Source organism: Pelophylax lessonae, assembly GCF_965119305.1.
Source record: "Pelophylax lessonae genome assembly, chromosome: 2".
Classification (NCBI taxonomy): Eukaryota; Metazoa; Chordata; class Amphibia; order Anura; family Ranidae; genus Pelophylax; species Pelophylax lessonae.
Window position 1 is genome coordinate 293,793,837 of NC_138769.1, and position 27,438 is coordinate 293,821,274.

The window sequence follows — 27,438 nt, forward strand, 5'->3', positions numbered from 1 at the left end:
TGGAAATTTAGTATGACATTTGAACAGCTTGCATCATGTATACATACCGAGTGTACAAATTGTCATAAGTATTCGAGAATGTCTTTTAAGTGAAACACGGCTGGTTTTGGACAGCAACAGCCTTTCCAAAATATGATCCAGAAAGTCATGGGATATAATAATTTCCAAGTCCCAGTGCAAATAATAAAGTATAATTACTTCCCACTCCTGTAATAGAGCAAACAGAAATATATTCAAAATCTTTAGTGCATCTTTAGCAGAAACCTGTGCTTTGACAAACAAATGAGTTGCTACCGCTGACTAGAGAAGGCATGCACCCAATGAAGTGAGAACTCCTAAATGTGCCTACTGATTCCAAGTGGGAGACTTACAGATTTTCAAAGCCTTTAAATCAGTTTGATAGCAAGGCACATACAATTTTCAGAAAGAGAGAAGTCAGCAATGACTGCCTCCTATTTTAATAAAGGTTTACATAACTCCAATTCATCTTCTAACAAATGTTATTAGTCCTAGGAAGTGATTCCTATGCAAGAGTGCTGAAGCTGTAAATTCACAATGGCTACCTCCCTCCACAGTATTAGGAAATGATTTTACATTTTTGCACATGAGACAGCGTTTACTGAAAATACAATGTAATGTTACAGGTCAAGAGGCAAATTAAATATATGGCATAGCAGGGAGGATTCCTCCATCCACCTCGTATATATGGATGGGGGAATCTGTTCATTTTCTAATTTTCATCAGCCCTCTGGCTGATCTAAAAAAATTACCTTCTATGGCCAGATATAAGCATGTAACTAGTGAAACTCTTTCCAGGAGAGAAAGAATCCCCCATTGGAACATTGTATTCTGCCAGTGGCAATCACACCTGTTAGAATACATTGCGCAGCTGAATAAATGCAGCTGAATGAGGAAATTTTGCCAATATGTCTCTTCTACAGAAGATCAAACGATCAACTTCTGTTGAGCAAGGGTGACCACACACTGAACAAAATTTCTTTGGTCCCTGCTGAACCAGCCAAACTGTGATCAGTGTTCGGCCTGCCTTAGACAGGAATTCCCCCACGTTGGAAAGATCACTTCTTGAGTCTACAGGGCAGGAAGTGAAGGCAAATCTCTTTAATAACACATAGATGCAAAGAAAAAACTGACAGTGGTTTTAACCCTTCCTTAGGCTGGCCATACATTATACAATTTTCATGTACAATTTTCCGTTAGATTTACCAAACCATATATTATGAGGTCAAACTTATACACTACAGTATACATTTGTATGCAATCAAGCAGGCCCTTGCTCTACAAAATTGAAGGTAAATCTAAAGGAAATTAAATAAGAAAATTATATAATGTATGGCCAGCGTTACTCTACAATGAATAGAAACGTTTTGGCTTTATATATACAAGTTAAATAATGGCATTTTGAATGAACATTAGTTAATTAGCAAAGTTCAGACAATTTTAATACAAAAGAGACATTTTAGAAAGCATATTTTGTAAGAGGCTCCTAATAAACTGTACAGGAAAGATGCAACTGTACTGTGTATTAGAGGTACTGCAGGTTTGGTGCGCAGGCAACAGCAAATGTCAAGTGCAAGAGTTATATAAAGCCTGTAGTCTGTCTAAAGTTCTTAATCTAAGCACTACCGCACCCTGATATTAGGCACTGTAAAATGTCAGGTAGTGATTTAATTAGTGTCCTCCCCTTGCAGGCAGTTTTCAGAAATAGCCCGACTTCGGGTAGTGAGTGGAGAGAGCTCACTACTTTTGGCCAAGCCCAACCAATGCCATCCGTGGGATGTGCCTTAGGCATTACTGGCATATATACAGGTGTATCTCATCAAATTAGAATATCATCAAAAACTTAATTTATTTCAGTAATTCAATTCAAAAGTGATACTCATATTTTATATAAATGTGTTAGACAGAGTGATATATTTCAGATATTTTTATTTTTTTTTAATTTTGATGAATATGGCTTACAGCTAGTGAAAACCCAAAATTCAGTATCTCAGAAAACTAGAATATTACATAAGACCAATAAAAAAAAAAAAAGGTTTTTAATACAGAACAAATGTTGGCTTACTGAAAAGTAAGTCTATGTACGGTATAGTATGCACTGTACCAGTAATGGCAAACCTTGGCACGCCAGATGTTTTGGAAGTACATTTTCCATGATGCTCAACTACACTGCAGAGTTCATGAGCATCATGGGAAATGTAGTTCTAAAACATCTGGGGTGCCAAGGTTCCGCATCACTGCACTATACCAAAACTTGGTTGGGGATCCTTTTGCATGAATTACTGCATCAATGCGGCGTGGCATGGAGGCGAACAGCCTATGGTAATAAACCATTTTAATTAAACAAGTTATTGGCACTTTTGGTAGTTTGGGCTGGTGCCAAGTCCTTCCGGAAAATGAAATCAGCATCTCCATAAAGCTGGTCAGCAGAGGGAAGCATGAAGTGCTCTAGAATTTCCTGGTAGAGGGGTAAGCTGACTTTGGACGTGATAAAACACAGTGGACCAACAGAGCAGATGACATGGCTCCCCAAATCATCACAGACTGTGGAAACTTCACACTGGACCTCATGCAACTTGGTTTCTGTGCCTTTCCACTCTTCCTCCTGACTCTGGGATCTTGGTTTCCAAATTAAATGCAACATTTTCCACAGTCTGTGATGATTTGGGGAGCCATGTCATCTGGTGTTGGTTCACTGTGTTTTATCAAGTCCAAAGTCACTGCAGCCCTCTACTAGGAAATTCTAGAGCACTTCATGCTTCCCCCTGCTCACCAGCATTTTGGAGATGCTGATTTCATTTTCCAGCAGGACCTGGCACCTGCCCACACTGCCAAAAGTACCAATACCTGGTTTGATGATCATGGTATCACTGTGCTTAATTGGCTAGCAAACTCACCTGACCTAAACCCCATAGAGAATCTGTGGGGTATTGTCAAGAGGAAGATGAGAGACACCAGACCCAACAATGCATATGAGCTGAAGGCCTCTATCAAAGCTTATATAAAAAAGCATCTCCTCTGAGTTTAGGATTATAAGGGCAATTTAGACAGCACAGTATATAAAACAATTCATATTTATTTTAGAATAGGAAAAAAACAGATACATTCAGGAATTATGATTTTGTTGTCTTTCTATGTAATGTGGACACAATTGTGGTCCTGAATTTATCTGTTTTTTATTATTATAAAAAAAATATGAATTGCTTTATATACTGTGCTGTCTAAATTGCCCTTAAAATCCTAAACTCAGAGGAGATGCTTTTTTATATATCTGTTGTCTAATTTATGGGATGGTGGCAATACACACCTTCAGTGTTTTGAGATTTAATCATTTAAGGCCCCTATCAAGCAACCTGGACTTCCATAACACCTCAGCAGTCTCACAGGCTGATCGCCTCCATGCCACGCCGTAGTGATGCAGTAATTGATGCAAAAGGAGCCCTGACCAAATATTGAGTGCATACTTTACTGTGCATGGACACACTTTTCAGTAAGCCAACATTTCCATATTAAAAATCCTAATTTTCTGAGATATTGAATTTTGGGTTTTCACTAGCTGTAAGTCATCAAAATAAAAAGAAAGAAATGCTTGAAATATATCTCTCTGTGTGTAACGCATCTATATAAAATATACGAGTTGAATTTTTTTATTAAATTAACGAGATACACTAACGTTTTGATGATATTCTATATTTTATGAGATGCAACTGTAAATATATATATATATATATTTATATTTATATTAGGGATAGACCGATTATCGGCAAGGCCCCACTTTCCCCGATATATTGGTATCGGCCCCAGAACTGGCCGATATTGTCGTCATTCTGCCTTCTTAGGCTGCCTCCCTAGCCTTGCACAGCCTTGTCTGGAGTCGGGACTAGTCTCGCGGGAGTGTATCACAGCCATACACCCACCCACAGCAGCCCGGTGCCAGCCAGCCATCCACATCCACAGGGTGCCAGACAGCCACCCACAGACAGGGTGTAAGACCGTCAGCCAGCCACAGGCCCTGTACCAGCCAGCCACCCACTTACCACAGGGTGCCAGCCAGCCACCCACCACAGGGTGCCAGCCACCCACCAAAGGGTGCCAGACAGCCAGCCACCCACCCACCACAGGGTGCCAGACAGCCAGCCATCCACCACAGGGTGAATACGTGTGTAGGGGTGTGCTTAACTATACATAAAAGGGGGGGGTGGCTGCACCTGAACTCTAAGAACAATAGAGTGAAGAAATGAATAAAATTACTAAAGGTGCGCTCAAACTGTCTTAATGTATCTCATGAATCAACATGGAAACATATCAAAAATTATCCTTAGTTATGGGGACCAATACAGAAGAATACAGATACGTGAAATATAAAAATATAAATATATGTGCAAAACATTAATGGCTGCAATATATATAAAAATATATGCAATGAATAATTGTGACCAATTTTGAGTCCAGAACCCCTGAGCAGAATCCGTGCCGAGGACGCCTCCCCACCCAGACAGGATGGCCGTCCAGTACAGGGGAAGAAAAGATTTTCCCTGACAAAATGCCAGAGAATGAAGCCACCAAACCAGGGACCCTCTCGTACTCTGTCTCAACAGGATCAGATTGTCTAGAGACTAAGGATTATTTTCAAAATATGTCTTTATTAAATTTAAAGATAACATACAATTAGAGACTGAGGATTCTTGATCCATTTTACCAGAATCTTTTTTTTTGCAGAGAGCTTGTGTAGAACTGAGCAAACGGAACCACCTCAAAAGGTAGACACCATCAGGCCCAGCACCCGCATGCAAGTCTGAAGAGATGACCGTCTGCTGGACAGCAGAAGCTAAATTGCCTGCAGCAATTTTTGGAGTTTTCCAGAGGAATAAACACCATGGCTGAGGCCGAGTCCTGAGTCAGACCCAGATAGTCCAGACTGGTGGACGGAATCAGAGTAGACTTCTGAAGATTCAGAATCCAACCAAACTCCCGCAGAGTTTGCAGAATAATCTCCAAGTTGTCCAGAAGAGCAATCAGATTCTACTCGCAAAAGCAGATCGTCCAGGTACCCCAGTACTGTGATTCCCTCTCTGACGCAACAATGCTAGCACCGGGGCCAGCACTTTTGTGAAGCCCCGAGGAGAAGAGGTGAGACATAAGGGTAGCGCCACAAACTGATAATGCTCCTTGCCCACAAAGCGGAGGAAACGCTGGTGGCTGGCAAATATTGGGATGTGAAGGTAGCCGTCCTTGATGTCGATGGAAGCGAGGAAATCCCCCTGTTGTACAAACGCCACTACTGTGCGAATGGACTCAATTGAGGACTTCTGTACCCGCATAAAGCAGTTTAGTGCCTTGAGGTACAGAATTGGACGTACCTTGGCTTACTTCCTGGGATCTGTAAACAGGTTTGAGTAAAAACCTTGAAAATGTTCCGATGTCGGAGCTGGAACAATCACCCCTTGAAGTAACAAGTCTTGCACTGCCCCAAAGAGATCCCTTAAATGATCTGGAACAAGTGCAGGTTGGAAGGGAAGAATCTTTCCGGAGGATAAGATCAAAACTCGATCTTGTAGCTGGAGCGAATTACTTCCTGGACACACTTGTCCTGTATCAGGGAGGTCCGCGGATCCAGAAACCAGCGAAGACGTTCCCCCACCCCAGACACGGATGAGGGTGCCCTTTCATCCAAAGGAAACCTAGTCTGCAGGTCTGGCAGAACCCGCTCGTGACTTGCCTGACCAGGTTCTCTTACAACCCCCGGTGGAGGCCCTGAAGGGCTTAGAACCATTATCTTGAGACCCTGAGGGATGAAAAGGCCACTTGTGAGCTGAAAAGAAAGGCGACGGGGCTCCTTACCCTTGGGAGCCTGTGGAAGAAGAGTACTCTTTCCCCCTGTGAGGCCTCTGATGAGGTCATCCAAGGAAGCTCCAAACAGGCGAGCCCCCACAAATGGAAGATTGGATAAAGCCTTCTTAGAAGCCTGGTCTGCACATGAGCATTTCAGCCAGATAATACGTCGCAGGACCACTGCTCAACCAGGCAGTCTAGAAATCAAGGGAGCGGCATCCAAAGAGGCACAGACAAACTGTAGCCCCTGGACTAATTGATCCACCAGCTCAGCAAAGGCATTGGGGAGCTGTTCCCCTTTCAGGTCCCAGCGTAGAAGTTTTGCCCGCACTATGGAGGGCGTCCGTAGAAGTCTGTCAATGACGAAATGCGTCAGAGCGTGGTCATGCGATCACCCTGGCAACCAGAAGCTGAGCGGCTGCTTCAAGCGGCTGTGTGATCTTCCAGACGCTGACGAGCGAAGGAGCGGTGAGATCCTAGCAGCTGGTGTCTGTGTTGCATATCGATGTATTGATTTGCTGTGCTATTTATAGTTTTATGTGAGTGCATTGCAAGGGGAAAAGGGGGGGGGGTTAATAAAGTCTTGCAATACTACCCTATGAGCCCTCCTTTTTCCCTGCATATGCTCTTCCTTATTACCTGCTGGAGCTGTGTCCCGCGGTATTATGCGGTGGATCCTTACACCCCTTTGAGATTGAATGTGGACTGGCAGTTACATAGTATTGGGAGGTGATTTGTGGATTGGCACTGAGCTTTGGATCTTCTCGAGCGGAGTATGGAATGTTTTTTTTTTTTTTAAAGGCACAGCACCTGATATTAGCTGGTGAGTGAGCATTACCTAAGGTGGGGTCACGTGGTGCGGTGAAGGCACATTGTGTTCAACTACACTTCGTGGTGATTGGCCATCCTATCTTTGGATTTATGCTTGTCTTTTGACTGTGGACTCACCAGTATATACCTCTCCATAGGAGGTTATTTGCTATTTAGCGCTGCTTATGTGTCTGACTTTACAGTGTTTTATAGGAGGAGTTACACACATCTTTTGTTCCGATGTTGCAATATGTCGCCAACTTGTTCATTCCATGCCTAGAAGACTTGGTGCTGTCCTGACAAATCAGGGAGGTCATACAACATGCTAGATGTAGTAAATTAACGTAAAGTGTTACTAGATTCACAACAGTAAATCAGACTGTATATACAATAAAGCATGCTTGTTATACTCACTGTGGAACCTAAGGGGTAATCTTGCGCACTGTGTAAAAAGGCTGTTTGATCCTGTCTTTACTGATCCTCCCCTTCTTTCTGTCCCAAATCTATTTCCTGATAAGACAGAGCCTTTGGAGGCACTCTGCATTTGCTCAGTTTGGTGTGTATTGCTAGAGTTTTTCTTTTCCTGGGAGGGTGCATGTGATCAGCACAGGGTGAAACAGAACTGTCCAGACAGAGGGTTAGGTGTCATGCAGCCTCATAGGACAGTCAGAGGAGAATGAAAACTCCTCCTACAGGCTTTAACCAGACACTGACAGAAGTCACAAGACTGCTATATACTGCTGATGTGAAAAGGTACAAACCCAATTCCAAAAAAGTTGGGACACTACAAATTGTGAGTAAAAAAGGAATGGACTAATTTACAAACCTCATAAACTTATATTTTTTTCACAATATAATATAGAAAACATATCAAATGTTGAAAGTGAGACATTTTGAAATGTCATGCTAAATATTGGCTCATTTTGGATTTCATGAGAGCTACACATTCCAAAAAAGTTGGGACAGGTAGCAATAAGAGGCCGGAAAAGTTAAATGTACATATAAGGAACAGCTGGAGGACCAATTTGCAACTTATTAGGTCAATTGGCAACATGATTGGATATAAAAGGAGCCTCTCAGAGTGGCAGTGTCTCTCAGAAGTCAAGATGGGCGGAGGATCAACAATTCCCCCAATGCTGCAGCGAAAAATAATGGAGAAATTTCAGAAAGGAGTTTCTCAGAGAAAAATTGCAAAGAGTTTGAAGTTATCATCATCTACAGTTCATAATATTGAAAGATTTAGAGAATCTGGATCAATCTCTGTGCATAAGGGTCAAGGCCGGAAAACCATACTGGATGTCCGTGATCTTCGGGCCCTTAGACGGCACTGCATCACATATAGGAATGTTACTGTAATGGAAATCACAACATGGGCTCAGGAATACTTCCAGAAAACATTGTCGGTAAACACAATCCACCGTGCCATTCACTGTTGCCGGCTAAAATTCTATAGGCCAAAAAAGAAGCCATATCTAAACATGATCCAGAAGCGCAGGCGTTTTCTCTGGGCCAAGGCTCATTTAAAATGCAGTGTAGCAAAGTGGAAAACTGTTCTGTGGTCAGACGAATCAAAATTTGAAGTTCTTTTTGGAAAACTGGGACGCCATGTCCTCCGGACTAAAGAGGACAAGGACAACCCAAGTTGTTATCAGTGCTCAGTTCAGAAGCCTGCATCTCTGATGGTATGGGGTTGCATGAGTGCATGTGGCATGGGCAGCTTACATATCTGGAAAGGCACCATCAATGCTGAAAGGTATATCCAAGTTCTATAACAATACATGCTCCCATCCAGACGTCGTCTCTTTCAGGGAAGACCTTGCATTTTCCAACATGACAATGCCAGACCACATACTGCATCAATTACAACATCATTGCTGTGTAGAAGAAGGATCCGGGAACTGAAATGGCCAGCCTGCAGTCCAGATCTTTCACCCATAGAAAATATTTGGCGCATTATAAAGAGGAAGATGCGACAAAGAAGACCTAAGACAGTTGAGCAACTAGAAGCCTGGATTAGACAAGAATGGGACAACATTCCTATTCTTAAACTTGAGCAACTTGTCTCCTCAGTCCCCAGACATTTGCAGACTGTTATAAAAAGAAGAGGGGATGCCACAAGAGTGGTAAACATGGCCTTGTGCCAACTTTTTTTTAGATTTGTTGATGCCATGAAATTTAAAATCAACTTATTTTTCCCTTAAAATTATACATTTTCTTAGTTTAAACATTTGATATGTCATCTATGTTGTATTCTGAATAAACTATTGAAATTTGAAACTTGCAAATCATTGCATTGTTTTTATTCACAATCTGTACAGTGCTACAACTTGGAACAACGATTTTGGAATCGGGGTTTGTATTTAGGAGTTTATATTTACTAAAATAATTTCATTTCCATGTTCTGTGTACTGTGGGAGACCACAGTACACAGAACATGGATGAATGCATGGATGAATGCATGCACCATAGTGAATGCAATGTCCTGGGTTTAGCAACACTTTAGGTTAAGAGGAACAACCACGATCAGGTAATGTTCTCCCAGGCAGTGGCTGAACAGAGCAGTCTCGGGCCGCCCATATACATAACTGTCCATTTTAGAAGAACAATATTCTCATAACTAGAAACAAGGGCAAGGTCAAAGGTCAACACCTAAAATAATAAAAAATATAGTAAAAAAAAATGTATAATAAACAAGCAAAAAATTGGGGGAGTAAACCCTAAACATGTATATCTAAAGCCGGTGCAGCTATGGACCAAGCAACATGTATATTAAAAAAGAATAGCGCACACATGCAAAAGAAATGACTATCAAATATGGAGACAATCCATAAATAAAAATGGGGATTTAGTCCCACCATATGGCCATATCGTGCTCAAGCCCACCACTGCGTCAAAGTACCCCATTATCAGTGGGTCCTACACTATCCATAAAAAGGGGTGAATCCAGCCTCTCTAACCCTTGGAGACAACACTCCTTGCTGGGATAGATGTGCTAATGCACTACAAAGGACTCCTCCTATATCTACTTGATAGTGGACTCTGATAGAGTACAGGTGTGTGTGGGGGGTGGGATGCTCAACCTCAGAAGTCTGGTCAGACCGAATACATAATAAACAAGCAAAAAATTGGGGGAGCAAACCCTGAACATGTATATCTAAAGCCGGTGCAGCTATGGACCAAGCAACATGTATATTAAAAAAGAATAGAGCACACATGCAAAAGAAATGACTATCAAATATGGAGACAATCCATAAATAAAAATGGGGATTTAGTCCCACCATATGGCCATATACAATGACGTACTAAACATTATACAAGAATAAACAAGTAAAACCAAAGAAATATTGGATTGTAAGAATATGAATTGTAGTAAATGACAATTAAGAAATATATAAAAGCCTCAATTGTAATCATTCATTCACACAATAATAATACATTGTACATCCACTTTATTCCCTGCCCTAAAGGAGTTTACAATCCAAAGTTCCTATCTCACATAACCAATTTAGACATGAGACAATTACCGTACCAGCATGTCTTTAGAGTGTGGATGGAGCCTGAGGAAACCCATGCAAGCACATGTTCTCCCTGGGCTTGCATGGGTTTCTTTCGGGTGCTCCGGTTTCCCACCACACTCCAAAGGCATGCTGGTAGGTTAATTGGCTTGGTCTAATGTGGCCCTAGGGTGTGTTTGTATGCATGTGAAATAGGCAACTTCGATTTTCAGCTACTTGAGGGCAGAGACTTATATGAATGTACAATATAAGTAAAGTGTTGTATAATATGTCACTGCTATTTAGAAAACTTTAATAAAATAAACAACAATAGGTTGGGTTTAGTACAAAGATATATCAAAGGGGATTAGATAACATTTACCAAATAAAAACAAAAATTATAAATTGCAGGTTACATTTTTGAGCAGTGATTTGCCCATGAATATGGTAATATATCAGCAGCCAGAAAATGCTACTGAGGATGCTGGATTGGGACTTATTCCAAATTGGTGTTAACGTGGTGGAAAACCCTGACATATACCCAGTGAAGTCACTAACCTCAGATGATACACAGAGATGAAACAAATACTCCAACATAAGCTGTACCTTTTTATCTGCAGCACTATCTTCTGTAGATAGTTCTAAAAAAACAACTCAAGATCAAAGGATTTTTTATCAGCTTTAGCAGCTGAAGGGCACGAATCTGGGTCTGGTCTCACGGTGCAAATCAGTTAGAAGAGCTGATTGGAGGGAAGGGATAACCCCCCTTTTTCACACAGTACAGGAAGAACAAGCAGAGCTAAGGACATGAATCACGGGCTGTGTGCTGGAACTCTCCTCCCTATCACCTTTGGATGGAGGCAAGTACACAGTATAGAAAGGATGCGCTTTGTTCATATTTATTGTCTGAAGTTTCGAACCACTTATAAATTTAAACTCTGAATTAAATTATTTTCAAATTTTTGTCTGTGGCTTTAGTCATATCCTAATGTGTCATATTATGAAAGCACCAAAAGTAAAATTTATTTTATTTGAAAATAATTTATGTTTAGTGTTTTGCATATAGTTTATTATGTTCAAGACAAAAAAGTTTTCTTGGATCTTTTAGTTGGGTAAATACTAAATGTTTCAAATGAATATTGTATGTTTCATTCTCATTCAGCAGGTGAAGCTCTAGACTCATTTTGACATTATCTGCTCTGCTAAGAAAAAAAAAGTTGGCGTTTACAGAGCTCAATAGTTCAAGCTTCCCTCCCTTACTGTCTACTCTGTGATAGAGTTTCAGTCAGGGAGGGTCTGCATGAAAACACCTTTTGCTGTATTTTTTCTTCACAGAACCCATAATGCTTTGATAAGAGTGTCGCGTGTAGACTCTGTAAAATAAAAATAAAGTTTGTGTGATAATAACATAAAATGCTATAATTGACCCGCAATCAGTATAGTTTCCCTATATATATATATATATATATATATATGGTATACACACACAGTATCTCACAAAAGTGAGTACACCCCTCACATTTTTGTAAATATTTTATTATCTTTTCATGTGACAACACTGAAGAAATTACAATGTAAAGTTGTGAGTGTACAGCTTGTATAACAGTGTAAATTTGCTGTCCCCTCAAAATAACTCTACACACAGCCATTAATGTCTAAACTGTTGGCAACAAAAGTGAGTACACCCCTAAGTCCAAATTGGACCCAAAGTGTCAATATTTTGTGTGGCCACCATTATTTTCCAGCACTGCCTAAACCGTCTTGGGCATGGAGTTCACCAGAGCTTCAAAGGTTGCCACTGGAGTGCTCTTCCACTCCTCCATAACGGAGCTGGTGGATTTTTAGAGACCTTGCGCTCCTCCACCTTCTGTTTGAGGAAGCCCCACAGATGCTCAATAGGGTTTAGGTCTGGAGACATGCTTGGCCAGTCCATCACCTTTACCCTCAGCTTCTTTAGCAAGGCAGTGGTTGTCTTAGAGGTGTGATTGGGGTCATTATCATATTGGAATACTGCCCTGTGGCCCAGTCTCTGAAGGGAGGCGATCATGTTCTGCTTCAATATGTCACAGTACACGTTGGCATTCATTGTTCCCTCAATGAACTGTAGCTCCCCAGTACCGGCAGCACTAATGCAGCCCCAGACCATGACACTCCCACCACCATGCTTGACTGTAGGCATGACACACTTGTCTTTGTACTCCTCACCTGATTGCCACCACACACGCTTGACACCATCTAAACCAAGTTCATTTGTCTTGGTCTCATCAGACCACAGGACATGGTTCCGGTAATCCATATCCTTAGTCTGCTTGTCTTCAGAAAACTGTTTGCGGGCTTTCTTGTGCACCATCCTTGGAAGAGGCTTCCTTCTGGGACGACAGCCACGCAGACCACTTTGATGCAGTGTGTAGCGTATGGTCTGAGCACTGACAAGATGATCCTCCATCCCTTCAACCTCTGCAGTAATGTAGGCAGCACTTATACCTCTATTTCCCAAAGACAACTGCTGGACATGATGCTGAGCACGTGCACTCAACCTCTTTGGTCGATTACTTCTTCCTATGTGGACCTGCTCACTGAAGACACCCCCCTTGGTTTATCGCCTTCTAATGTAATCCTATCTGGTTAAAGTTTTTATCAATTGGTACATGAGTCACCCGTGGCCTACTTTCCCACCCCCTCTCCCCCCTCTAACCCCCTTTCTCTCCCAGCTGCTCTCTCCTCTTCTCTCACTTTCTTTTCTGCTTTTTGCTATCCTTTCACTTTCATATAGGCTCTCTCTGACATTGGTTTTATGATGCAAGATGTTGTGTTATCATTATGTTTTCTCAGACTTTTCATGACTGGGTGTGCTTGATGCGCACTGAAATGTTCGTGTACTCATTGATACTGTTCCATGGCTATTTGCTGTATTTTATGTTGGATGGTATGGTCTATGCTCTGTTTTTCTTTGTCTTCTTGAAAAATTTTTCAATAAACAGAAATTAAACAAAAAAAAAACCTCTTTGGTCGATTATGGCGAGGCCTGTTCTGAGTGTAACCTGTCCAGTTAAACTGCTGTGTGGTCTTGCCCATCATGCTGCAGCTCAGTTTCAGAGTCTTGGCAATCTTCTTATAGCCTAGGCCATCTTTATGTAGAGCAACAATTCTTTTTTTCAGATCCTCAGAGAGTGCTTTGCCATGAGGTGCCATGTTGAACTTCCAGTGACCAGTATGAGAGAGTAAGTGCGATAACATAAAATTGAACGCACCTACTCCCCATTCAAACCTGACACCTTGTAACATTAACGAGTCACATGACACCGGGGAGGGAAAATGGCTAATTGGGCCCAATTTGGACATTTTTACTTAGGGGTGTACTCACTTTTGTTGCCAGCGGTTTAGACATTATTGGGTGTGTGTTGAGTTATTTTGAGGGGACAGCTAATTTATACTGTTATACAAGCTGTACGCTCACTACTTTACATTGTAGCAAATTGTAATTTCTTCAGTGTTGTCACATGAAAAGTTATAATCAAATATTTACAAATATGTGGGGGGTGTACTCACTTTCGTAAGATACTAAGATACTGTACATAGGTCCCGCACACATATGTGAGGTATTGCTGCGAACGTTCGAGCAAGAGCAATAATTCTAGTGTTAGACCTCCTCTAACAAGTAGCATGTAAAACTTTTTTAAGGGCATCACCCGTAGAGAGTTTTAGGTATTGTAGTTTGTCACCATTCCACGGGTATGCGCAATTTTAAAGCATGACATGTTAGGTATCTTTTTACTTGGCGTAATATCATCTGTCATATTTTACAAAAAAATTGCGTTTGAAAAAAAACGCTGGGCAAATACTGTGCGACATAAAAAATAGCAAGGATCGCCATTTTATTATCTAGGGTCTTTGTTAAAAGAAAATATATAATGTTTGGGAGTTAGAAGTAATTTTCTAGCAAAAAATACTGATTTGAACTTGTAAACAAAAAGTGTCAGAAAAGGCTTAGTCTTCAAGTGGATATACTGCAGTGTTGCCAACTGCCCGTAGATTTACGGACAGCCCGTAATATCAGGGCACTTTTCTCCTGCCCGTAAATGCCCGTAGCAGGAGAAAAGTGCCAGTAAATCTACGGCGGAGGCAGAAAGGTTAGAACTGCGCGTGCGCAGTTCCTGGACTCGGAGATCCCCGAAGCGAGCCGAGTTTTCTTCTCTTCTCTCGTGTGACGTCAGCCCCCTCCCTCTCTCGCACACCAAGCGCTGCGCGTCAGCTATCCGCGCCCATCACTTGTGGAATTAAAATCAACAGCATGGCACTCTGCTCCTGAAATCCCGCCCCCAGCCCCTAGTGAAGCCCACCCAGTCTATCATCCCAGTAGGTGTGTCCGGCCGCGCCTCCCCCCTTGTGGTTGCCTAGCAGCGGGACTTTGTAGAAGGTTTGAGCAGTGGGTGAATGTACGATGGCCCCCCAAGAAGAAGAAGGGGAAAGGGAGCGCTGCCGGGAAGAAGGAGAAGAAGGCGGAGGAGAGGACCAGAGGGGAGCCGGTCACTGAGGAGAGCAAAGACTTCTACCAACTCCAGATCCGGGACCTGGAAGGCCGCCTAGAGAGGTGATTAGGGGGGGGGGCACTACAACTCCCAGCATACCCTAGCTGAGGTTAGAGGAACCACAACTCCCAGCATGCCCTGTCTGAGATCAGAGGGACTACAAGTCTCGGGTGTGGTAGCACTACAAATCCCAGCATGCCCTGGCTGGAGTAAGAGAGACTACAAGTCTCAGGTGTGGTAGCACTACAACTCCCAGCATCCCCTGGCTGGAGTCAGAGAGACTACAAGTCTCAGGTGTGGTAGCACTACAACTCCCAGCATGCCCTGATTGGGGTCAGAGGGACTACAAGTCTCAGGTGTGGTAGCACTACAACCCCCAGCATCCCCTGGCTGGAGTGAGAGAGACTACAAGTCTCAGATGTGGTAGCACTACAACTCCCAGCAAGAGAAGAGGACTGGTGAGTGGGGCTCCGAGCCTCCGACAGCTAGCAGAGCAGACTGGAGTAGAGAGAGGAGTCAGGGGGCAGAGGACATCAGTGTCCTGCTCCTGTGCCCCCTTCACCTCTCCACAGGCAGTGTCACAGCTTCACTCTGCAGTAATGTCACTGATATGGCTATGGAGAGGTGAAAGGGACTTAGGAGGAGGACACTGATGTGCTAATATGAAGGGGGACATAGGAAGAAACTACTGTGAGGGGTGAGGAGGGCACTTCCATGTCTGCAGTCTCTGACCACCTCCTGTTCCATGTCCGCAGCCTCTGACCATCTCCTGTATCATGTCCGCAGCCAATGACCACCTCCTGTACCATGTCCGCAGCCTCTGACCACCTCCTGTATCATGTCCGCAGTCTCTGACCACCTCCTGTACCATGTCCGCAGCCTCTGACCACCTCCTGTATCATGTCCGCAGCCACTGACCACCTCCTGTACCATGTCCGCAGCCTCTGACCACCTCCTGTATCATGTCCGCAGTCTCTGACCACCTTCTGTACCATGTCCGCAGTCTCTGACCACCTCCTGTTCAATGTCCGAAGTCTCTGACCACCTCCTGTACCATGTCCGCAGTCTCTGATCACCTCCTGTTCAATGTCCGCAGTCTCTGACCACCTCCTGTTCAATGTCCGCAGTCTCTGACCACCTCCTGTTCTATGCCCGCAGTCTCTAACCATCTCTTTTCTTTTATCGTGTCTGCAGTCGAGTCTGGAGAGGAGTCAAGAGTGAGAGCGCCGCCGGCATGGAGGTCACGGGAGAATTTAGATGTGTGGGGCCCCGGCCTGCGGAGTGGAGACCAGAGCCGTCTGACTGAGCCCTGCACAGTGCACCTGAGGGGAGGTCAGTGAGAGCGCCGCCAGACCAGTCTGATAGGGGGTGGGTCACTGATGTAAGGGGGAGAGAATACAATAATATAAGTGGGCACTGACTTTTGTTTAACTTAAACTTATAGTTTAATTATTCATATTTGCACGGTTTAGCACTGAAAACGGCTATTTTATGTACATTTTTGCAGTGCCAGTAAAAAATTGGTGCCGTCCGTAAATTTTGGACGTTCTGCCAGTAAATTTCACTCCGGGGGGGTTGGCAACACTGATATACTGTATATTTGCAAACATGTACACTAAAGTGCTAATGACACTTTATTAAAAAAATAATAATAATAACAAAGAAACACAGACAGCAAGAAGGTTTATTCTTACATTTCCTGTGGGTGGTTTATTAAATCTTCGTTCTTTTGAAGAACTCCAGGTGGTGCTGCTATTCAACATTTTTGGATGAGTAAGGTGGTGTTTCCCTTGTTTGGAACTGTGGATCCTTCTGCCAGCTGCTAGATTACTTCTCTGTCCTGTAGTGACATAGCAGCTAACAGATGGAGCCACACTGCCCAGTGAGGAGATACGGCATTTAAAACACCTAAAAGAAGCAGCATGCAGAGCTCATTAAGAGAATAAACATTTAACAAACTGGCCACACGAAAGGCAAATAAAAACCTTCCTCTTTTACAGTCTAATGCCCCGTACACACGTACCGATCGTCGGCCGACCGATCGGCCGTCTTTTGTCCCCGGGCTGTCGTGTGCGCTGAAAAGTGCAAAAGACTGCACACAAATTTTGTCCGCCAACTGCAGAAGTGATGTCATGTGATGGTTAACTTTCCTTGTCTTTTTTCTTTTCTGAGCATGCCTAGTCTTGCAAATCTGCTGTCTGTCGGCCGAATTCTGTACTGACTGGCAAACAATCGGCCGTTCTGGTGTCGGCATACAAAAATTTTAATGCTTGCACGACAGATTCTGTTCGGCCGAAAGTGCGCTGTCGGCTGTCGGAAGCATCATACTAACAAGCCGAAAATCGGCCGATCGGTCGTCGGCCGAATCTTTTCGGCCGACAATCTGCACGTGTGTACGGGCCTTAAGTCTCCTTGTTTTAGGTTTCATGCACACAGGAAGTTTGGCCCACAGAGTGTAAAAAATTAGCTTTCTTAGGTGCAAGGGAGGCACAGGTGCAATGTAAATCCACTGCCAGCAGTCTGTCAAAATCAACGACAGCCTGAAATATGTAGTGGCTGTACACGGTCAGACGCCGTTCTGCTATTTGCATTCAGTGCTGTAAGCATTCAGTTACTTAGGCCCCAAACTGCTTGGGTGCAGTAATATCAAAGATTGCATCATGTGCTTCAAGAAATTTCATTTTTCATTCTGCTTGACCAACTGCACCATAATGGGTACATCTGCTCATTCCTAACTAATTGTATACAGCAGCCAGTGATTATAGTTTCATTGTTTGTACTTGTCCACTTGAGTACAATGAGATCGACTGTGCTGCAAAGCATTAAAATGCTCCAATCCTAAACTCTAGAGCAGTGATGGCAAACCTTGGAACCCCAGATGTTTTGGAACTACATTTCCCATGATGCTCATGCACTCTGCAGTGTAGGTGAGCATCATGGGAAATGTAGTTCCAAAACATCTGGAGTGCCAAAGTTTGCCATCACTGCTCTAGAGTCTAGCCTATTTTCGCTACCCACTCACCGAAGCAATAAGCCCATTGATGTCATCAAAGTTGCCCAACTTATTTCCTATAATCCCACAACTGACCTGGTTACATTTGAATTGGAATTTGATACCACTACAAGGAAGCCCATGTTATCAGCAGCAAAATGAGTCTCCACCCCTTGCTCACCATCATTCTTTAGAGCTGCTATCCACTTCATTTTTTATTGTCTCATCTGTTCCCCAGCTAGTGATCAACTCTCTCTGTTAGTAAGGCTCCTTTCACACGGCCGCTCCGTGTGAAAGGTCCGCTGCGGGACTTTTTTTTTTTTTTTTTTCCATGGAGCGGATGACATTTCTGTCATCCGCTCCGTGTGCCCGCATATCATCCCATCCGTTTGCGGATGATATGCGGACATAATGTAAGTATATGGCACTGCGGATGTCAGCGGATGACACCGCTGACATCCGATTTTCCTTCCTTTCCGTTTTTTATACGGAAGGAAAAATGGGGTTCTGTTCCGTTCCGAAAAACGGAACAGAACTGAAAGGAGGAAAATCGGGTGTCAGCGGATGGTATTCCGCTGACACCCGCAGTGCCATTCACTTACATTATGTCCGCAAACGGATTGGATGATTTGCGGACACACGGAGCGGCCGTGTGAAAGGACCCTAATTCTTTTAGCATGACAATATTACTGAACACATTCACACAGCAGAAAGCAACATTTGTAGTCAATTTTAACATGTGGAAATAAAAAGGTTATATACCCTGATCTCAGCAGCAGCAACAGAGCAAGCTGTATACAGTTCTAGAGTGTCAACTTTTATTGGCACCATATCTTTCATCTTCGAGGCCAACAGGATACACACTGTACCAAGCAGCTGTAAATTTCTTTTTTTCACTGGAAACAAAGATAAGCATTTTCGTATATACATCATAGCTAGAGGGAATACCCCATATTCACATTGTTGGTCCTCACACACCTAGAATTTGAAGAATAAAATAAAGACAAATTAGTTACTTATTAATCTAAAGCATTAGGTGGTTACATATGCTTAGCATTATTAATTCCCTAAGGGTATAAATACAATAAATAGTGTTGCACAAGAGTAAAAATCTGCCTAGTTGCTATTTCAACTATATTGGTGGCCAATCCAGATTGTAATGTGTATGGTGTGCTATCCAAAAATATAAAATAAAATAAAATAAACTTGTGAGATATAAATTGTTTCGTGAAAAGTCAATGTTTTGATGTGATTCCAATGCTGAGTATATAAATAAATGTGTAACCCGCTTCAATAATCATACAGTGTTACCAAATATAAAGTGCTGTGTGCTGATACCGTGGTGTTTAAAAAATCCTTGCAATCAATATTTGCTATGTTCTCTCATGCAAACAGAAACCAATATATATATAAAAGATTCTAATATATATAAATAGTGCATAAAGTGCTTATAGGTGTTATAATCTGTGAGCCCTTAATATAAAGAAAAAGTGCCAGGTGCTTGTGGAATAATCAGCTACAGGTGCTCAATCCACCAAGTCTGTGGACATGTGGGTGTGTTCCCAACCGGTATACTTGACCGATATATCACCAAACTCCATGCACCCCCTCGTGATTGGGTGCTCACCTTAAGACCGATATAGATATGCCTCTAATCATATACAATATTAACTCCTCTGGGGCACCTCTCCTCCCTTCCACTGAGATACCGAAAGATCGCTGGCAGTATCCTCCTGCATGTAACTCCAACACTCCATAGGGGACGATACCATGTGAAAGAGATAGCTCCAGATAGTGCTTATATCGTTTTATACTTTTTATTAAATGCCAAGTGAAAAGTTGTACACTCACATTTCCAGGTGCATGTATGCACGTATGAATCGCTTTAACCGTTCCCGGATGCCTTTCGGATAAATAGGGAGCCGCCTCGGCTTGCGACCGTCCTCCTTGGTCTGCCCGACAGCCTCACCTACGCTGGGTGCAACGCTCCGCCCGTCCTAGCCCCTCCCCTACGCGTGACGACACAGGGACCTTGTGTCTTCCTCAGGGGGATATCCGAATATTAATATTGTATACGATTAGAGTAGGGATGCACCGAAATGAAAATTTTGGGCCGAAACCGAAAATGCAGGATGCCCTTGGCTGAAAACCGAAACCGAAAATGACTTTTTCCCCCAAAAAAATTTAAAATGGATAGAAGAGGGGCATACACCAAAAACAGGCAGCGACGTACACCTGTCGCTGCCACCCTGTCACAGTATATGTACTGTGATGGGTTGGCAAGAGGTTAATTTAAATACCAATGGTATTTGTATTATGCAGCATGAGGGGGTTAATGTATTGTCACTGCTGGTCACTCATCTATTAGTGACTGACCAGTGGCAGTTAATTAACCCCTTTGTGCTGCATTAGTGCAACCAGTGTTAATTATCACTGATACTGGTTGCACTAATGCAGCACAAAGGGGTTAATTACCTGCCACTGGTCGGTCACTAATAGATGAGTGACCAGCAGTGACAATACATTAACCCCCTCATGCTTCATAATACAAATACCATTGGTAAGCTGCCTCAGCGTCCCCCTCGGCAGTATACCCCCCCCCTCTGGCTCAGCGTCCCTCCTCCGGTGTCCTTCATTCAAAAGTCCCGCCTCTGGCCGGCGGCCCGCCTCCCGGTGATGTCACTACTACGATCTGTGTTGAATGAAGTGACACACCGGGCGGGAGGGCAGGGCGAGCGGCCGCTATAGATAGAACTATGTGATCCTTCCCCGTCAGCTCAGCGGGACTGTGTGTGAATGAGAACTGACCTGACACCGGGCGGGGGGAGCGGCCGCTAATAACTGTAACTATGTGAGCTTCACTTCCCTGTCAGCGGAGATACGTGCCTGACAGTGAAGTGAAGCTCACAGTTATAGTTATTAGCGGCCGCTCCCCCGCCCGGTGTCAGGTCACTTCTCATTCACACTGAGCTGACAGGGAAGGATCACATAGTTCTAGTATCTATAGCGGCCGCTCGCCCCCCCCCCCCCCGCCTGGTATGTCCATTTATGCACACATCTAGTAGTAGGGACGTCATTGAGAGGCGGGCGGCCGGCCAGAGGCGGGACTTTTAACACCTGCCCTGCGCTGCGCCCTCCTTCCTCACGGCGGCCATTATTTTCGGCAATGTTAACCCATTATCGGCCGAAATGGGATAGGCCCATTTTCGGCCGATAATTCCGGTGCCCGAAATTTCGGTGCATCCCTAGATTAGAGGCATATCTATATCGGTCTTAAGGTGAGCGCCCAATCACGAGGGGGTGCATGGAGTTTGGTGATATATCGGTCAAGTATACCGGTTGGGAACACACCCACATGTCCACAGACTTGGTGGATTGAGCACCTGCAGCTGATTTTTCCACAAGCACCTGGTACTTTTTCTTTATATTAAGGACTCACAGATTATAACACCTATAAGCACTTTATGGACTATTTATATATATATATTAGAATCTTTTATATATATTGGTTTCTGTTTGCATGAGAGAACATAGCAAATATTGATTGCAAGGATTTTTTAAACACAACGGTATCAGCACACAGCACTTTATATTTGGTAACACTGTATGATTATTGAAGCGGGTTACACATTTATTTATATACTCAGCATTGGAATCACATCAAAACATTGACTTTTCACGAAACAATTTATATCACACAGGTTTATTTTATTTTATTTTACATTTTTGGATAGTACACCATACACAGTACAATCTGGATTGGTCACCAATATCGTTGAAACAGCGACTAGGCAGATTTTTACTCTTGCATGAGAGAACATAGCAAATATTGATTGCAAGGATTTTTTAAACACAACGGTATCAGCACACAGCACTTTATATTTGGTAACACTGTATGATTATTGAAGCGGGTTACACATTTATTTATATACTCAGCATTGGAATCACATCAAAACATTGACTTTTCACGAAACAATTTATATCTCACAAGTTTATTTTATTTTATTTTATATTTTTGGATAGCACACCATACACAGTACAATCTGGATTGGTCACCAATATCGTTGAAATAGCAACTAGGCAGATTTTTACTCTTGCGCAACACTATTTATTGTATTTATAGCACAGAGCACTTTCTGAGGAGTGAGGTGTTTGCGGCAGTTGTAAAATCTAGATTAGGGGGGTAGCTCGCAGGATTCCAATCTGATTAATTCCCTAAGGGCTTGTTTACACTAGTACACAATCGGCACTGGATCATTCTTCAAAAGGCATTTGACACATGGTGAGGGGGCATTATGTCACCTCTTCACTGCCCGTTTGAAGACCTAAAATCTCACACCACATGTTTTTAGCCCCTTCAACTGCAAGTTTAAACAAGTCCTTATTAATTTAGAATGTGTAGGTTTCTTGTTGTCAGGCGCTAGTTTGTGCCAGGTACTTCAAATACAAATTCAAAACAGTATATCTATATAATGACAGCACTAAATTATTAGTATAACAACCTAAAAAAAAATATGTATCCACTACTGGGGATGAGCTGAGGCATGTTCGAATCCTAGTCTGAACCCACCTGAACAATTCCCCCCCATGAAGCTGTCACTGCACACAACCAATTGTAGGCAACCAAAGCATTCCTTACCCCACAGCTGAATGTTTACACTCGACTGCGATGCATGCCTCGGCCGCTTATGATTGGTGGTGTGCAGTGACCGCTTACTGACGTAGGGTAGGTTCTGAATTGTATCTGAATCCAACTGAGCTCATCCCTACTCACCACATTTGTCTGTAAACAGCATAGTAGGTGTTTTGTGAATGGATGTGGGAAGTTGATAGGAATGGGGAATGACAGAACCCCTTCATTGTATAAGAGGCAGAACTCTCAGTTGCAATGCTGGAAGAAGAGTGCTGTGTGTAGTGTCAGGATTTTTGGGGGAATTAAATAAAAGAAAATGGAAATATTTAAAAGCCATGTAGACTATAGAGATTTTGAACAGTACAGCATCCATTTTGTTAGGAGTTCATGGAAAGTTCATGTTCTTTTACAAAATGCCTTACAGAGAGTCTTGAAATTTTCAACAGATATCTTTGTATTTCTTTTAAATCGTAAATAAGTGGTACATGGACATCTCATCAGATAAGGGTCATTTTAACTAGACACCAACAGTCAGTGGTGGCCAGTCTCGCTTGTACTCTTATCTTACTCTGGTGCGCACCCGCGAACCGTACTCGAGTCCGCTTAAAAAGGGTGGTCTTGGGTACGGTTCATGTGAACTCCAGTACGGTTCGCTTCTGATGAGAACACAAGTGTACCAAATCGCAGAAGTGAACCGCTTAGTAATGACGTCTAATGTGGTTGACGGAACCGTCGCCAATAACAAGCGTCAGGATGAGCGGAAAGGGTTTGCTGTGGTCAGCAGAAGAAATCGAAACCTTGTTAGAGGTATGGGCTGACGAAAACATAAAAAGCCAACTAGAAAACACACATAAAAACGCAGAAATGTATAAAATGTTCAGCGAACACCTGAAAAAAAGGGGATTCACAAGAACGGCAGATCAATGTCGTGTGGAGGTAAAGAAACTGCGACAGCAATATCTGAAAATACGTGACTCTCTACGAAAGACTGGAAGCTCAGCAGAAGAGAAGGATAAGTTTCCCTGGTTTGATGCCATTGACAACATTATTGGTTCAAGGCCCACAAGTGACCCTCAACACATAATCGAATCACATCCACCTACACCTTCATCTTCCTATGCAACCTCCAATGAGCAACACAATCATTCCGCAGTTTCCCAGCCATCATCCGAAACGACAAATAAGCTATCAAGCAGAGAGTATATTTCTTTATTCCATGGTTTATGTTATTGCTAATATTATAAGCAATTCATTATTCATCTGTATATTGAGTAGCAAGACATGTAATGTGGGTTTTTTTACATCAACGTCAATATTTTTTAGATAATGTCTTTATAACGCAGCAGCTAAAATATATCTTGGTTCATATTTTGCCACCATTTTCAGTTGTTAACCACTTGCTGCCCGCCCACCGTCAAATGACGGCGGGACAGTGTGGCCATTGTTCTGGGCGGGCGTCGTATGACGTCCGCCCATTCATGCACAGCAGGCGCATGATCGTGTGCGCGCCGCCCTGCACTGCCGGTGGCGGCGTGTCCCCGAGACACAGCGCGTCACCGGCAGGGGGGAAACAGCCAATGGGCATGGCTGTTTCCCATGTGATCAGCTGTGTTCTAATCACACAGCCAATCACAACAGTAAATGCCGGAAGAAGACCACGCATGCGCGATCGGGAGCGCGCTCATGTAGGTGGCGCTGTGTTCCCTAGGAAAACAGCTAGCCACCGACAGTGGTAAACAGCCAATGACAGTGGCTGTTTACCACGTGATCTGCTGTGAAACCATTCACAGCCGTTCACAAATGTAAACACAGAGCAGTTCACAAATGTAAACACAGAGCAGTAAATCACTGTTACTAGCTCTTCTCCCCTCACACCGTTTCCAGTGTGAGGAGAGCAGAGCCAGAAACAGTGAGTTACTGATCTGTGTCTGTCACTGTAAAATCACAAAAAAAAAAAGTGTCCCCACACAGTGATCAGCCCCCCCCCCCAATTGCACCTGTCACTCAACAGTCACCTCATCAGTGCCCAAAAATCGCCACCTATAAAGTGCACCTGTCACCAGACTGCCATCAGTACCGCCAGCGGTGCACCTGTCACCCACCGGTGACCATCGCCCGTCACCCCATCAATCACTATCACCTGTCACCCCATCAGTCATCGTCACCTGTCACCCCATCAGTGATCGTCATCCGTCACCCCATCAGTCATCATCATCTGTCACCCCATCAGTCATCGTCACCTGTTACCCCATCAGTCATCATCATCTTTCAACCCATCAGTCATCGTCATCTGTCAACCCATCAGTCATCGTCATCTGTCACCCCATCAGTGACCGTCACCTGCCTCCTATCCGTCTCCTGTCACCCATCAGTGATCATCCGCAGTCAACCGTCACCCGTCGCACATCCCATCACAGCCAACATGTCAAAAAAGGGTGTACAGCAGCGAGGAGGTGTTTCAGATCCTCTCTATGACTGATGAGAGCACCGGGGAGCTCTCATCAGTATCCGAATCCAATTCCGAATCCGATTCGGAATTTGAAGTCGCTAATAGTAGCGGATCGGAGATGGACTAGGAGGAAGAATGGATCCCTCCCAAAAGGGCACGGCGCTCTGGAAACCAGGCAGCCACAAGGGATACACCCAGGATCCTATGCCCAGTACCAGCACTGCCACCAGCAGTACACCCCAGGATCCTATGCCCAGGCCCAGTACCAGCACTGCCACCAGCGATACACCCCAGGAGCGAATGCCCAGGCCCAGCACCAGCGCTGCGGTATCACTCCCAATTTCAAATCCCCCTACTACCAACACTGGAGTGTCACATCCCCCAAGAGCCAAGGTCACTACCCACCTCCCAGATGCTCTTGCCTACCCAAGATGGCTGTCCTCCAACTCGGGATCAGCAAATATTCCTCCTTTTACCGCACAGCAAGGTGTGCAGGCCAATACAGAGAATTTTTCGTTAATTGATTTTCTCCATTTATTTTTGCCCAACAATTTTCTGCAATACATCGTGGACCAAACGAATCTGTATGCCCACCATTTTATTGTAAACAACCCCCAATCATCCTATTCCCGTCCATTTGAGTGGAGAGAGTTGACCTTGGAGGAGTTCAAAATGTTTTTGGGCCTCACGATAAACATGGGGGTTACAAAAAAAAATGAAGGACATGCCTATTGGTCCACCCACCCCATATGCCTATATATTCTTCCCTAATGTCCAGGTCCAGGTATGAAATGATTATGCGTTTCCTTCATTTCAGTGACAACAGCCAGTGCCCCCCCCAAAATCATCCAAATTTTGACAAGCTATATAAAATTCGCCCCCTCATAAATTATTTTTCCCAAAGTTTTGCAGAACTTTACGTCCCTGATCAAAACGTATGTGTGGATGAGTCCCTGCTACACTTCACAGGCCAGCTAGGAATAAAGCAGTATATTCCGAGTAAAAGGTACAAATATGGGGTCAAATTCTATAAACTGTGTGACAGAGCTACGGGATATCTGTATGCGTTCCGCATATACGAAGGAAGAGATTCCCAGCTCGATCCCCCTGATTGCCCGGCATACAAGGTTGTATGGGACTTGGCGTACCCACTGCTGAGGAAAGGTTACCACACATACCTGGATAATTTTTATACCAGCCTGCCCCTTTTCAAACATCTGTACCTTGAAGGAACCCTGGCCTGCGGAACCACCACGAAGAACAGGAAGGGCTTACCACAATCCTTAGTGAATAAAAGAATGAGAAAGGGGGAAATAGCAGCCTTGAGAAACAATGAAGTGCATGCCTTGAGATGGAAGGATAATAGAAATGTGTACATGATGTCCACCATTCATAACGACACCACAGTTGAGGTTCGAAGAAGAAGAGGCCCCATTCCAGGATTACAATCTTTACATGGGGGGGGGGATTTTAATTTACAAATGCTTCAGCCCTACTTGGCAACAAGGAAGTCCCGTTTCTGGTACAAGAAAGTTGCAATTTATTTATTTCAATTGGCCTTTTATAATGCTTATGTTATCTATTCCAAATCCACTGAAAGCCCCATCTCCTTCCTAAAATTCATTGAAGAAACTGTCACGACCCTCATCTACCCACAAGGACCCCCCCAGAAAACCTTCGCTCTGAGGCTGTTAGCCGACTTAATGAGCGCCATTTCCCAGACCACCTTCCACCGTCTGAAGCAGGCCGTAGACGCCCATAAAAAATGCAGTGTAAGCAGCAAAAGGGAATTTCGTAAAGATACCAGCTTCTATTGTCCGGACTGTCCCTCCCAACCTGGCCTGTGCATTGGAGAATGCTTCAGACGTTATCATACATCCATAAATTACTAACCCATTTCCCCGTTTTCATCTGTGCTGACCAATTTTCCTCCTATAACCATGCCACTGCCTTCCACATAAACTGACCCTGGCCTGTTTTTCCACTATGCCTCTGCCTACTGTTTGGACTGCTTTCAAGTGAACTGACCCTGGCCTGTTTAACCGATTACGCTTCTTCTTACTGTTTGGATTGCTTCCCTGTGAACTGACCCTGGCCTGTTTTATCAACTACGCTTCTGCCTGCCGCTTGGATTGCTTGCACGTGAACTGACCCTGGCCTGTTTTACCGACTATGCTTCTGCCTACCGCTTAAACTGATCTGTTGCCCTGCTACTGTAGTACACAGGGGTCTCACATATGTGAGGGGCTCCAGAGTTGTTTTTCCGGATAGAGAAAAACGGAATTTTTGTAAAATCTTACCTGTAAAATTCCTTTCTCGGAGTCCTCCGACAGTCGCCGCCTCTTCATATTCGTCACTAATGGGGTTATTGACCTTTGCTCCATAGGAGTAGCTAGGCAACAGAATATATTAATATCAAAGCTTTTAACATATCCCACCCCCAGGGGGTGGTCCCCTCAGTCAATACCTCCCTGCTTCCTGCATACCAACTCAGTTTCAGTAGAATAGCAGTAGAGTACATAAACAAACCCCAAAAGAGGGGCGGGGCGGCGACTGTCGGAGGACTCAGAGAAAGGAATTTTACAGGTAAGATTTTACAAAAATTCAGTTTTCTCTTACGTCCTCCGACAGTCGCCGCCTCTTCATATTCGTCACTAATGGGGACGTCCCATAGCAGTGTA

At 43.7% G+C, this 27,438-nt stretch overlaps 1 protein-coding gene across 1 annotated transcript in view; it reads right to left on the minus strand.

Moving 5' to 3' along the window:
* The window catches only part of CCND3 (cyclin D3), a gene marked incomplete at both ends in the record, with an annotated part of 88,908 nt that overhangs the window by 25,549 nt on the left and 35,921 nt on the right, over window positions 1-27,438 (minus strand). Inside the window, 2 exons of the mRNA XM_082248033.1 lie at window positions 48-207; window positions 18,438-18,653. Coding sequence (XP_082104159.1) covers window positions 48-207; window positions 18,438-18,653 — 376 coding nt within the window. The remainder of the gene's footprint in view (window positions 1-47; window positions 208-18,437; window positions 18,654-27,438) is intronic.